This window comes from Podarcis tiliguerta (assembly GCF_965153285.1).
Source record: "Podarcis tiliguerta genome assembly, chromosome: Z".
In the NCBI taxonomy this organism is placed as follows: domain Eukaryota; kingdom Metazoa; phylum Chordata; class Lepidosauria; order Squamata; family Lacertidae; genus Podarcis; species Podarcis tiliguerta.
In genome coordinates this window covers 28,655,159-28,669,360 of record NC_139553.1, presented here as the reverse complement: position 1 = coordinate 28,669,360, position 14,202 = coordinate 28,655,159, and the positions used below count along the sequence as shown (strand labels likewise).

The 14,202-nt window shown below is 43.1% G+C and overlaps 1 protein-coding gene across 2 annotated transcripts in view; it reads right to left on the bottom strand.

Annotated features, from left to right (window-relative positions):
* SH3BGRL (SH3 domain binding glutamate rich protein like) overlaps window positions 1-14,202 on the bottom strand; it is a 39,687-nt gene that overhangs the window by 10,710 nt on the left and 14,775 nt on the right. For both annotated transcript variants that reach the window (XR_014507271.1, XM_083424158.1), the window contains exon 2: window positions 2,286-2,471. Coding sequence is in view for 1 of the 2 variants with exons in the window: in XM_083424158.1 (XP_083280284.1) it covers window positions 2,286-2,471 (186 nt within the window). In the remaining variant the exon portion in view is untranslated. The remainder of the gene's footprint in view (window positions 1-2,285; window positions 2,472-14,202) is intronic.

Here is a 14,202-nt window from a genome sequence, read left to right as displayed (position 1 = left end):
TCAGCATCCTATTTAAAAATGAAAAATTTGAATAAAAACATGGGAGGAGATTGATGCTGCAATCCTGTACAGATTTGCCTGGAGTGAATGGAAATTATTTCTGAGCAGGCATTGCACAGGATGACACCGGTAAATCCCAAAGCTTTCTGTGTCTTGAATGATGGAAATCTAAATTAACTCAAACAGGAAGCCAAAGGCAAAAGGGGAAGCTACACATTTCCACATTTTAGTGGGTCTGGATCCAATTTGCACCAGGGAAAGTTCAAGCGTGTACACTGCTTAACCAAATACAGTATACTGTATTTTGGTAAGGTAGAGTTGCTGTTTTTAAGTGACAGCTGGTGCTCCGACCCCTGGAAGGGAAAGGATAATGAAAAATAGACCACCCAGATACACCATTTCCTTTCAATTATTATTATTAATTAACCATCATCAGCGACACAGAACACATTGCTGGATTCAGTCAGGTTGACTCTATACTGCCAAGTGTAACAGAGGAAACTAGTAATTTTGCAACCGCAGTTGAGAAATTACTAGTGTTTAACGGAGCCAGCGGGAGGCTTTTCAATTCCCCCTGTGATGTAATCAGCCTAGCTCTTTAATGCAAAGCCTCCCCCACCAAAGGTCACAGATCTCGGGCAGGTCACATGGGAGAACCAAAGTGAAGTTAGCCAAGGAGCTGCCATTAAGGGCAAAACATTTTGCATGTCTTCAAGTCATAAAGGCCAGGCACCTAAAGCAGAGTCTCGTCTTATGAGTACCAAGGGAATAACACAGAAAGCTCCAGATCAGCCACAAGAAAACAGGAGAAAGGGGTTAGAATATGAGCATACTGCATGGTTTCTACACACTGGGCAACTTATTACATGGTTTTAACTCATCAAAAGATTCCATCAATAGTGTCTCTGAACACTTTTACACATCCTTTGGGAAGACAGGCAAACTAATGCCAGTGTACTGGATGAAGCAAAGATCACCAGCGTCAAAGCAATGATTCTTCAACATCAACTTCATTGGACTGGTCATGTTGTTCAGATGCCTGATTATAGTCTTCCAAAGCAACTACTCTATCCCAACTTAAGAATGGAAAGTGAAATACCGGTGGACAACACAAGAGGTTTAAAGACTTTATCAAGGTAAATCTTTAAAAATGTGCTATAAAAAAAAAAGGGAAAGGGACCCCTGACCATTAGGTCCAGTCATGACCAACTCTGGGGTTGTGGCGCTCATCTCGCTTTATTGGCCAAGGGAGCCAGCGTACAGCATGTGGCCAGCATGACTAAGCCGCTTCTGGCGAACCAGAGCAGCGCACGGAAATGCTGTTTACCTTCCCTCTGGAGTGGTACCTATTTATCTACTTGCACTTTGACGTGCTTTCGAACTGCTAGGTTGACAGGAGCAGAGACCAAGCAATGGGAGCTCACCCCATAGCGGGCATTCGAACTGCTGACTTTCTGATCGGCAAGTCCTAGGTTCTGTGGTTTAACCCACAGTGCCACAACGCGTCCCACTAAAAAATGTGCTATAAACACCAACAATTGAGAAACACTGGACTGCAAGCGCTCCAAATGGAGAACAGCCTTTACCAAAGGTGTTTGAAGACGCTCAAACCCAGGACGAAAGGGAGAAACCTGTTAAGAGGAAGGCACACTTGGCAAATCCTCACCGTGATCAACTCCCGCCTGGAAACCTATGTCCCCACTGTGGAAGGACGTGTGGATCCAGAATTGGCCTCCACGTTCACTTACGGACTCACTGTTAAGACAGTATCATGGAAGACAATCTATCTTGGCTACGAGTGATCACCAGAGAAGAAGAAGACATGGTTTTAAATTTAATCAGAAAACCTTTGGGGGTCTTGGGAGATTGGCAGGCTTTTTAACCTGTTTGTAACTGTTATATTTGTAACCATTTATATATGAAGCTGTTTTATGCTGAGTCAGATCATTGGTCCATGTAGCTCAGTATTGTTTACACTGACTACCTAGAGACGCCAGGGATTGATCCTGGGGCTTTCTGTGTGCAAAGCAGATGCTCTACGACAGAGCTACAGCCCTTCGCCAAACTTTTAATACAAAGTACAAAAAAGGAGTACAAGAAAAAGAAACTGCTGCCCCCTGTCACAATATCCTCCCACCCCAAACCGAAATTTGGCTCCTGAAAATTGGATGTTCACTTTTGGACTAGGATGGAGGATTTCTTCTCAGCCCTAATTTCAGGGCTTGCACAGGAGAATTTCCCCCTGTATCCTTCCAAAAAGCAGGTAAGAGAGGGCTGGTTCTCACCCCAAGGTACCGGCCATCATTGAAGATTCGTGGAGGCAAAGGATTCCCACTGGTCGGCCGGCAGTTTTCAGGGATGTTCTCCCGCATCCATTTGCGGTTCTCTTCATTGGCCGCGATGTCCTTCTCCTCATACTCTATCTTGTTGACTTCCAAAAAGCCACACACGTCCTGCTGTTGCTTTTTAATCTGGAACAATATATATATATAGGAATCAGGTGGGAAGAGAAATTTAGCAATAACAGGATCAAATCTCATGGATCAGGGTAAGCCCGGGGTGAGGGGGAAGAGAGGTATGTCTTTACAAGACATTCTGAAGCAACTGATGGGTAATGTTTCATGTGCAACGGAAGGAAGTGCCTCACAGTGCAGGGGCAATGGTAGGAAATGCCCATTTTTGGTTTACCGCCCTGTAATACTCTATAGTGTTTACCATGAGTAAAATCTCCCCAGGCAATCTAAGTGATTTTGCACATCTATATAGAAGGAAAGGCAGTCTTTCAGGTAACCTGGTCTCAAGTCGTTCAGGCTTTTTATATTAGTAACAATATTTTGAACATGTCCCTGTAACTGATTGTCAGGCAGTGAAGTTCCCTCAGCACAGGTGCAATAATGTACACGACTGGGTGCTACAATCAACATCATGGCCGCAAGGTTCTCACCAGCTACACCTTATGGACCAGACTCAAGGGAAGCCCCACAAAGAAGGCATTACAGCAGTCCAATTGTGAAGTTATCAGTGCATGAATCCTGGTGGCCAAGCTATCCCTGTGCAGGAAGGGGCACATTTGGCATACCAAGCTAAGCCTGTGACCAGCAACCAAATTGCTGTTATGGGTGGGACTACAAGAAGGTTCTCCAAGGCCAATCATAATGCACAGGCAGGTTTCTACAAATAAACAAAGTGAACTACTCCTGGCCTACAGGAGCATCTAACCATGGTCACTACCATTTCTCACCCAAATGTAACCTACATTATTTATTCACTCGTGACTGGATAATATCCTGGGTTGTTGGCACCCATCTGTCTTGAGAGACAATGGAGGACACACTCCTTTACAGAAAGGGCCAAAAGCTGAGTAGTTGAACATCTACTCTGCATGCAAAAGATCCCAGATTCAGTCTCTGGAATCTCCAGGTATGGACAGGAGAGCTGCTGCCCATCAGTGTAAACAATACTGGGCTAGATGGACCAGTGGTCTTACTCAGTATAAAGACAGATTCCTATGTTGGTATAATGAAACTGTAGGATTCAGGCAGCACATCTGTCCATCTCCAGATAACTCCTCTCACTAGAAAATAAGCTTAAAAAGAGGCTGGCTTTAAGCTAATGAGACTACTCTTAAGAAAAGCAGCACTACAAACACTGTGTTACTTCCGATTCAGGCCAGATGCTGGACTCTTCAAGCAGCTTTCCCATATTTGGACAAGTAAAAACACCCAAATCCTCCACTGAGCAGATGTGAGGTCAGAAGATAGGCAGACAAGCTCCAAATATGGTAGCTAAGCTCCTTGGCATGCTGGAGTATAGAGGCTGAAAGGGGAAGCAAGAGGGAGAAATACAAGTTGATTCTCACGTCTGAAGCTTCTGGTAGGATGCTCACTGAGCTATGTACACTGCAGTGACATGAAGGATGAAGGCAGAGGCATGGTCTACACATGCAGCAGAACAGGATGGGGAAATGGACTGGACTAATTGAGACAGCAAGTCTGAATGTTGCCTTTGCATTACACCTCTTTTTTTGCAATTAGAAAACCAGCACATCAGGCAAAGGGCTTGGCTAGAATGACCTCTCTGATGTCCTAGTTTTCTCTCTGCTAGGAGGTATTTGTTGATAGGGCTACAGCCAATCTACCACCTCATTCTGCTGCACGTGTAGAGCAAGCCCAACAGACAATATTGTCTAAGCCAACCTTCACCAGCCTCCTAACATGCCTGCACACAATTCCTTGTCACCTATGGCTATCAAGGTAGTGCTATAATGCAAGGTTGCCTTAACCAATCCTCATAGATTATTATTTTTTGCAGAAAGGAAATACGAATGTACAGCGTCATGCAAGCAAGGGGATGTAACTTGCACTGTCAAAGAACAGACATAGAGGAGAAAATTGAAACAGACTTTTAAAGAGAAAACAGAAACGAAAACCACACCTTTTGACAAGGGTCTGTGTGGATGGCCAATCACACCGTGGATACTTTCAAAATTAATTAAACAATTCAGAAATGATTCTGCTCTCTGGAATAAGCTTGCCTCAAGCCAGGAACTGCTCTGTGTTTTACAGAAAAACTGTGTAGTCAATACTCTAGCTCACACACTTCTTTTATTAATGAAGCAGCAAGCCAGCGGTACAGAGCCGAAAATTTTCTGAATTATTTTCCAGTGCTTTCTGTATCATAAGCTCATTAGTAACAACAAATAGATGACAATTACAAATAAAATATTTGGAATGCTTGACAATTTTAAAAATGTTTTTTTTAAAAGCTTACTAAATGCAAGAGTAATAAACATGCTAAAATGAGATCACTCTCTAGAGCACGGGGAAAACCCACACAACAGCCCAGTTCAAATTGCTGTCTGCTTTTTTAAAATGTGTATTTGGCAAAATGTCCTTCCAGTGGGAGTGGGGGAGGGGAGGGCTTTAAGTCTCCTCAAGATCGCTTCTATAGTGCCAGTCAGCTATAGAGCAGCCACAAGACAGAATGATTCTTGAACACTGTCAGACCAACAGCAAGACAGAATGGAAAAAGAAATTTATGTCACACAGTGAACTGGGGAATAGTGGTGGGTAAAAGTAAAGGGACCGCTGACCATTAGGTCCAGTCGTGACCGACTCTGGGGTTGCGGCGCTCAACTCGCTTTATTGGCCAAGGGAGCTGGCGTACAGCTTCCGGGTCATGTGGCCAGCACGACTAAGCCACTTCTGGCAAACCAGAGCAGCGCATGGAAACGCCGTTTACCTTCCTGCCGGAGCGGTACCTATTTATCTACTTGCACTTTGACGTGCTTTCGAACTGCTAGGTTGGCAGGAGCAGGGACCGAGCAACGGGAGCTCACCCCATCACAGGGATTCAAACCACTGACCTTCTGATCGGCAAGTCCTAGGCTCTGTGGTTTAACCCACAGTGCCACCGGCGTGCCACAGTGCCAGGTAGGGCAAAAGGCAAGGAGCCCGGCAGTAGGGGGAGTCTCCATTCTCCTACCTACTGATGGTGACACTGAGGATAAGGGGGAATAATAAGCTGGCAACCAGTACTGTCTCTTGGACTGGATATAAGACGGCAGGCTGGCACTCCATCCACCCTAAAAGGATGTGCTCATAGCTCAGGTAAAAGTCACAGAAGTGTGCAATAACAAAAGGGTCTGAAAAGCCAGGAAGCAAATTTAAGCTATTTTGGGTAGGCCTATCAGCAGCCCTGTTTTCTGAGGAACGCTTAGGAGAGCTGCAGACTGAGAAGCCAGAACAAATAAATTCGCCCCAGCTTTGCCCTCATTTCAGATCAGCGGGACAGGGTTCAGGATCAAGAGCAGCCAGATCTCTGCTGGGCCTACTCTGCCTAGGGCTAGCTCAACCTGTCCCAGCTACAAGTTATCCTTTGTTCTGCTTGCTTTATATACCTAAATACCACAAACAAACAAAGTATCTTGGCGCTAATCATCACACATCCATAAAAACAACACAAAAGTAATTTAACCTCTGGGCAACGATTCACAAATAACTGACGGACTGAGCAAGGCACATCAGAAGCAGGCATTTGAAACAAAGTGCTGGCTTGATATTGTATTAATTAGGCAACAAATTCCCCAACCAAGGCACAGATGCACTAAACATCCTGTTTCTTGCAGGAGCAAGGCACCCTCAATAGTGCCTGTCTGGCTGAAGACAAAGATTGGCTAGGGATACATGGTGCAAGGTAAGCTGGTCCCAGACTGTGTATTAAGAGGAAGAATTTGACTTTGTAGCCTATAGACAGCTAGTACAGATCCTTTGTGTGTTACTCAAAGGAGAATGCCTCCCTGTCCCTAACCATCTCACATCCTGCAGCAAAAGAAAACCCACACTTTGGAAAGAAATATATGGGTTCATTACTCAACTGACGGTAAGCCCCCTCAGCACCCTCACAGAACTACAGTTTCCATGGTTTCCTTGGAGAGGGTTAGTTTTCAATATGAGCGGTACCAAAAGGTGTATTTTTAAAAAAACAACAACAACCAGGAATGACACTCATTGTTTCTGGCATACCACTAAGTTGTACAGGGCATTCTTGGTGCCAGCCCACAGGATCTGTCCATTCAAATTGCCTGAACTGCTGTTGATAAAACTCAGAAGAAGAGAGCCGCTTTTCAGTGGAGCGATAACAAGGGAGAGATGGGCTGCTGCCAAGTCAAATTAATTTATCCACAGGGAACTAAGCCAGTCTGGAGGTCCTAACTGCATGTCGCTTTGACATTCCAGAGAACACCAGGAATGTGCATACCATTCCAATTTGAAAGAGCACCCTACGAAAGTGCCCAGCTGAGAACAACAGTTGTGCTTTCAGAGTCTAAAACGAACACAAAACCAGCCAAGAAGTTAACCTGCATGCCACAAACAAACAAAGCCAAGAACTTTTATTTCTAAAGGGCACAGAATTTCCTAGCATTACTGTAAACGAAATAAAAGGAAACTCTGTAGCAACTGGAATTTGATGTGGCTGCTTGAGTCTAGCTGGGCTTTTCACTTGTTGAAAAGGCAACTTTTTTCCACTTTCTGGAAAAGTCGGGAACCTTTATCAAGCCAAGGCCCCATTCACTTCTGGGAAATCTTCTGGGGGCCACGTGCTTATAGTGTGCAGGGCCAGAGACAGAAGTGAGCAGAGTAACACATGCAAATTTTAGCTTTGTATGGGAGGCTTGGCTTCCTACAGTAGCCTATAAACACTCACAAACCCATCTCTCTCCAGGGAAGCAAGAGGCAGTTCCAGAGTTCAAAGACCCATCCTGCCTGGCAAAGGCACACAAGAAGGATGCAAAGCAGGGCGAGTGCGAGTGTGACCCAGAGAAAGGAGGGGTGGCTGGGGACGATGACCTGGTAAGAATCCCAAAGGCCAGAAAGAGAGATCTAGAGGGCTGAGCTTTTGGAAAATTTTGCTGGCCCAGGTACATGCCTGCTCCTCCCTTCCCATTAGCTTGTATATTTGTAAATCAAATGAGATAAACATGGCACAAATCTCCAAAACTTCCTCCTTACAAAGAAACTGATCCTGTAAAAATGATGTGGGGCACACAAACAAATCCTCCAGAAGACTAGCCATGTTAGCACATTGAACCAAAAAAAGATCAACCAAGGAATAAGCCTATAAAGTCATTCAGCTGAGACAGTTGCCTCCTTTTGTCCTCAGTGAAACATAAAGGACTTGGGTTCAGACATAGTTTGTGGAGGACATGAATATACCCAATTTGCCCTTAGGGATTTTTTTGTAAAGCGACCAACCCTTCAGCTAGAGCTGTTGGAAGAGATGGCTCAAACAAGGTAAATGCATAACCTGATGGTTATAGACAAGTCATTGTTTAGCAACACAGTGGTACCTCGGGTTACCTCGGGTTACAGACGCTTCAGGTTACAGATTACAGACGCTTCAGGTTACAGATTACAGACGCTTCAGGTTACAGGCTCCACTAACCCAGAAATAGTACCTCGGGTTAAGAACTTTGCTTCAGGATGAGAACAGAAATTGCGCTGCAGCAGCGGGAGGCCCCATTAGCTAAAGTGGTACCTCAGGTTAAGAACAGTTTCAGGTTAAGAAAGGACCTCCAGAACGAATTAAGTTCTTAACCCGAGGTACCACTGTAGTGTGAACAAGATCATAAAGCAAGGGCTGGTGAAACTGAGCCCCTCTGAATGTTGCTTAACTAGAATTCCCAACATCCCCTGTTACTGGTTATGCTGACTAGGGATTGCGGCAGTTGGAGTCCAACACTATTGGGGGGGGTGTCAAAGGCTCCCCACTCCTGCCTGAAAGACTACCAGGTTTACTGCTGCAGAAACTTTTGTTAGCTACAGACTACTTCACCAGTTGCATATTGTGATGCATTAGTAAACAAGCTCATCTCACAAGAAGTTTGGCAACCTTTAAGTGCCAAACAGTGCCACAAGATTTAGAGTATTTAGATTTAGAGTTTCCTGAAGGCTACATAAACATAACACCCTGGAATTTTACAGCTCACTCTTCTTCCTTAAAAAGAACATTAATAAATATAAGCTGGTTTTTACCTCTGCCACTGCCATTTCCAGATACTCAGGTTGCACAAACCTTCACAACATTCCACTGAGAGAAGCAAGAGGTAAACTTGCAATAAATCAAGAGACGGCACTCATTGCTGGAAGCAAAATGCCATCTTGGCTTTGACTTTTTTCACTTTCTATTTCAGTAGCAAACCAGAGTCAGAACTGATGCAAAAGTAGAACAACGGTGCTCTTCAATTATCAACCCTACAGATTAACCTCCTCACCAAATCTATCAATCATTTAATGCTTTAGTTTATTAATCTGCAAAAGAAAACTATTTAAAAGCTTGTGGCCAAGTTTTCTCTCTCTTGAATGTGCAGAAGGAAAGACATAGAGCCAGTTCACACCTAATGCTAAACCAAACTATGTCTTCAGGAGAATGCACAAACAAGTACCGTAGGTTCCTCAAGAGGAGATCATGGTCACCGTGCTCCTCCCCCAATCCTCCCGCTGCTGCTGTGATAAACCATGATTTGGTTTAGCCTGTCATCTGAACTTGGGTTTATGGTTTGCCTTGCTCCACTAGCAGCAGCAACAGGGCCGAAGAGAAGCAAAGAGATGTCAATCTCTGCCCCAGGAGCCAGTGCTTTTGGGCTTAAGGCTCCATTTGAACCAACTTACCATGGCTTGGAGCTTTGTGGAATAGTCTGTGAGAAGGAGCACACATTGTTTTGAAAACAAAAGCAGGCATGAACATGGTTTGTGTTGTACATTTGGAATCTGAAACTACAGTCTGGGTTCCAAGTTATGATTATTGCAGTCCATGGTTTAGTGTGATGTCTAAATTGAGACAATGCCACTCAGTGGTGCAGAGGCAGGTAGGGATGAGGTTCTGTCAATTATTTAACAACAGGGCAACAAGGCCAGATCCTGGGGTGCTATTTGCTAATCTTCTGCATGCCAAATAAATAAGCTTTATTCTGAGAGAAACCCATCACGGAAGCTAGGCAGAAAAAGAGGTAGATTGGCATGGCGTGCATGGATAAAAGGGAGGGTGTGGAGAAGGATTTCCAAAGTCCCAAGCAAAATGACACAAAACAGTGAACAGGCTTTTGAGTCCACCAGTAGTCTTCATCAGGCTAGATGTTAAGCAAAGCAGGATTTGAGCGGAAAATGCTCAAAATGTGCAAAAAACTCTAGTTTGGTGTTCAAGCCATATTATGCACTGGCCAAACAAAGTTCATAAAGGGGCGTGGCTATGGCTGTCACAGAGTGCCAGCATTTACTACCACACCACTGATGTCACCACTTTAAGAAAATGGCCATGTGGACCTCACTCCTCCAAAGACTTCTAGCAATCCTGCTAATAGGGTGCTGAGTACCCTCAGCTGGTGCTGACATCTCTTCAGACCATAGGGCATTCAAGCACCATCAGGACATTCGCAGCAAAGAGCTCCAAGCGCTTTCCCTGTTGCTCTGCATTGCATGAGGTCTGATAAAACATGACTATTTTTAGAAGTGGGTAATTACTGCTGAACTCTTGCTGCTTCTGCGGTCTCAGGCACTGGGGCTTTTTTGAGCCAAGAATCACACATGAAGTCATGTCACCTGCAAAAGCTTGTGCAGCTGGCGACAAAACATTCTGGGCAACTGGCGGACAATCAAAAAAGCACATGCATACAGTATATCTGTGTTTGATGGTGGCTTTGAAATGCATATGCAATGCACCAAAATGTTCAGGTAGGAGTTGTGCTGAGAGAGTAAGAAAATACAAAAAAAAAAAAAAAACCTCAAAAAATTAACTAGAAAAGATGTAATGGTTTCAGATGATCAACTTTTTTTTAGTGAAAACTAAACACACCTCACCAAGTGTGAACTGCTAAGACTGGATACATTTAGGACTGATGATGCAAGCAGTGGACTAGCTTCAAGGTCCTCAAGCCATTTCCCTTCATGTGTGTGCCTTGGAGGCACATACAGGTAATATCACAAATGGTAATGGCATATTTAAGCTACATGAGATTCAGCCTCTGTAAAGTTCTCATCCCACCATAGATAGGATAGTACAGAACCGGGAGCTGGGACCTTCTGTAACAAAGCCACTTGCTAAGCTACAGTGCTTCCCTCAGACCCAGTCGCTTGGAGAACTTCATCCAAAAAAGAGGCTTTGGACCTGCAGGAAACCCCAGTACACTTGAAGAACCATGTTAAGCAGCCCAGTTTGCCCAGACATTTCACCTTGGGCATTGGACAAGCCTGTACATTGCTTCAAAGGATCCAGAATCTTTGCCTTCACTCTCCCTCTCCTCATGAGCTAAGCCAGAGGAAGGTCCAGTGGGAGAACTGGTGGAAGAGTATCTACCAGGCTGCAAAAAGGCCAGAGGTCTAATCAAGGGGAGATGGTATCAGGTGCATTGTGCAGTCACCAGGTGATGGAACAAGCTCTTCTTGCATAAAACTACTTGGGGTGCTTCCAGACAGAGATTTATTGCAGAATCAGTGTTACTTTGGCACATAATTTTTTTTTGCATTGTCCACATGACATAATTCTCAACAAAATACCAGTGCCCGGCATTTAAACATAATAATAATAATATGGGTTTCTGTTTTATCATAGAGAATCCGTCAATAAAAAAAAATGTCTTCTACATCTGCAGTCACTGCTGGCATGGAAGTGCATTGGGGGAGAGGGCAGACTCTGTCTTATCTGTTGTGGCATTTCGTGGGCAGTCTCTGTCACTTTGCCTCTACATCCATTTGCTCCTCACCTGAGCATTTGCTCCTCACCCAGCTATTTTGTTTCTGGCGATTTAAATGATACGGACATACTGGGTACCTATTTCCACATGCTGAGGCATGCTGGAATTTCAACAGGCCAGTTTGGAGGAGCTATTCTCTGAAGAGCTAAATACATGTGGGAAATTTCCATGGAGACGGCGGGTGGCATTCAACTAAGAACAGGAGTCACAAAATTAATGAACTACCTTAATCATGTTCATTAGTTTTAATAGGTCTACTTCCTATAAATCACAGCATATACATCGGTTCCCTGGGAAGAGAAGATTGCTTGTTAAAGCACCCTGGTAACTGTGGCTCTATCAGGGGAATTGAGGGTGGGTTGCCTTCTAACAACTCTCAGCACCCTTAACAAACTACCAAGAGCCTTCTTGGTGGGTGCTCCCAAACTTTGAACTCCCTCCCTAGAGCAGCTAGACTGACTCCCTCCTTGTTGTTCTTCTGCCGGAGGTGAAAATTTTCTTGATCCAACAGGCTTTTAGGAACTGACTGCTTTGAATTAAAGCACTGCTGCTGTACTGGTTTTATTGCACAGGGAGTGACCATTTCACACAAGGGTTCCGTTCCTGGCCCCCATGCATATATAAGATTCCACCTAAACATTAGGAAGAACTTCCTGACAGTAAGAGCTGTTCGACAGTGGAATTTGCTGCCAAGGAGTGTGGTGGAGTCTCCTTCTTTGGAGGCTTGACAACCATATGTCAGGAGTGCTCTGATGGTGTTTCCTGCTTGGCAGGGGGTTGGACTCGATGGCCCTTGTGGTCTCTTCCAACTCTATGATTCTATGATTCTAAGCATCCCCCATCCCAGTCCACCCCTCCCCACATCGTTCTGCCTTCTTCTGGGTCCAAAAGGACCCACATGGCGGCAATAGCACGTCACAATTTGACAAGCCTAAAATGGTCTCCACCTGTACTTACTGGCATGTTTTAAACAAATTTTAATATATGAATATAGTTTTAATTCTATCAATATTTAATTGTAATTTAATGATTGGTTTTTCTGTGTTTTTAAAGATTCTTGTTTTTATCAGTAAGCCGCCTTGAGTCACATCAGGAAAAAGGCAGGGTATAAATTAACAGAAGCAGCAAAAACAAAACAGTTCCAAGGATTCTTTAGGTGGAGCTATGACTGTTTAAAGAAGTATCACAGTGCTATTGTATTGTATTGTATTGTATTGTATTGTATTCAGATGATCAAATTACAAATATAATAAGGATTAGGGAAGGCAGGCAGCAAGATGATAGATTTAGAGAAAAGTGGAACATATTTCATATCAACTGGAATGAAATGATACAGGAAGGAGACAATAGATCCATATAAGCTATTGGGGAAGATAAAGACTTAAATATATCCAAGATCAAGTTGTCTACAAAATGTGCTTGGTTTGAGTAATTTCTTTTTAGTGCTGTGATTAGATTACAAATTAAATTGAAATGAATGAATGAGCAGCTTGTATTGAATAATGCTGAATTTCTCTGAACAGTGTGCATTTAATATTTATAAAACATTTGTTTATCTGCAGATAGAGGCATTCAGGCTTCAGTTTTGTATTCAATAATTATACTACTAAAATGTGCATATTTTAATTTTATTCTTAAGGAAAGCAAAGAACCTTTCACGTCAGGAAAACATATATTTTTGTGTTTTAAAAAACAAAAATATACACTACCTAACGTCAAAGAGTTAATTTGGTATGATCCGAACACAACCTCTTATTGTCTTAGAAAAAGAAAAGTGTGGGGGAAGAACAGCAGAGTTGTGTTCTGATGCAAAAACCTAGAAGATCACATTGCTTCCGATAACTTGACAAGAAAGTAAACTAAAAGCAGCTGGTTTTACTCCAGGGAGGCAGAGATTGTCAGATGGGCCTCTCACTTGACACTGTTTCAAGCTGCATATGTATTTAACATGAGGAAGCCAGTATTCCTTCGGGTAGGTGGGAGCCAACACAAGCTCTGCAAAATTAAACTGAGTGTTTCTGCTGTCCAGATTTTATCCTAGCAAGCTTACTTAGTGCATGTAGTACAATAGACAGTGGAAAGGGCAAAATGGGAGGAATAATAATAATAATAAATGAACTAGGAGAGCAGAATTAGGAGTTATTTTGAAGACTTCTGCAAGGTATTCAAAGGAATGTGAAGGGTAGCTTTATTAATGTAAGTGAAAGGTGCACTTTAGACAGATATACTTAAAACTAATAATTATTCTGCAGCAATAGCCACAGTATGAAAGCTTGCTTGTGGGAATGTTTGTATGTTTTTAAAAAGCACTTCAAATGATCGTTCATTATACAACACAGCATAATGCATAGAGTCCTTTATAAAAGTTCATGTACAAGAACAAAATATTTCCCGATCAAATTAGACGTATTAACTGCCTCCAAACATACACTGTCCAAATATTCCAAAGTTTGTTAAACTGTTCAGAAAGTCTTATGCATGTTCTTCAGCCTCAAGAAAGGACTAGTTTCACAAAAGAAACCAGCAGTCTACTGCACATTTTTTAAGAATTGCAAAAGCATTTTCAGTCTTTTTGTCTTAGCAACAACCCTGTAAGGTAGATCACTGTTCCGATTTTTTTGTTTTTGTTTTTACTAAAGATAATCAAAATGGACAGGCAACAATTTGTCCAAGACCACCCAGCACAAGGCAAAAAACAAAAAACACAACAACCCCAAAACCCACACAGCTAAAAAAGTCCCGAATCCATGATTACGCTACCTGCTAAGTTGGGGGGGAGGGGAGCAACTTACCCTCTTACAATACCTACTGGTAAATGAAATTTAACTTACAAGTCCTGTGCTGCTGATATCTGGTGTCATCTTCCTGGCAAAATTCACCTAGCTCAGAATTCTATTTCTAAGGCATCCAGATAATTGCTTCTAGAATCTCACAAATAAGTCATCAACCAAACT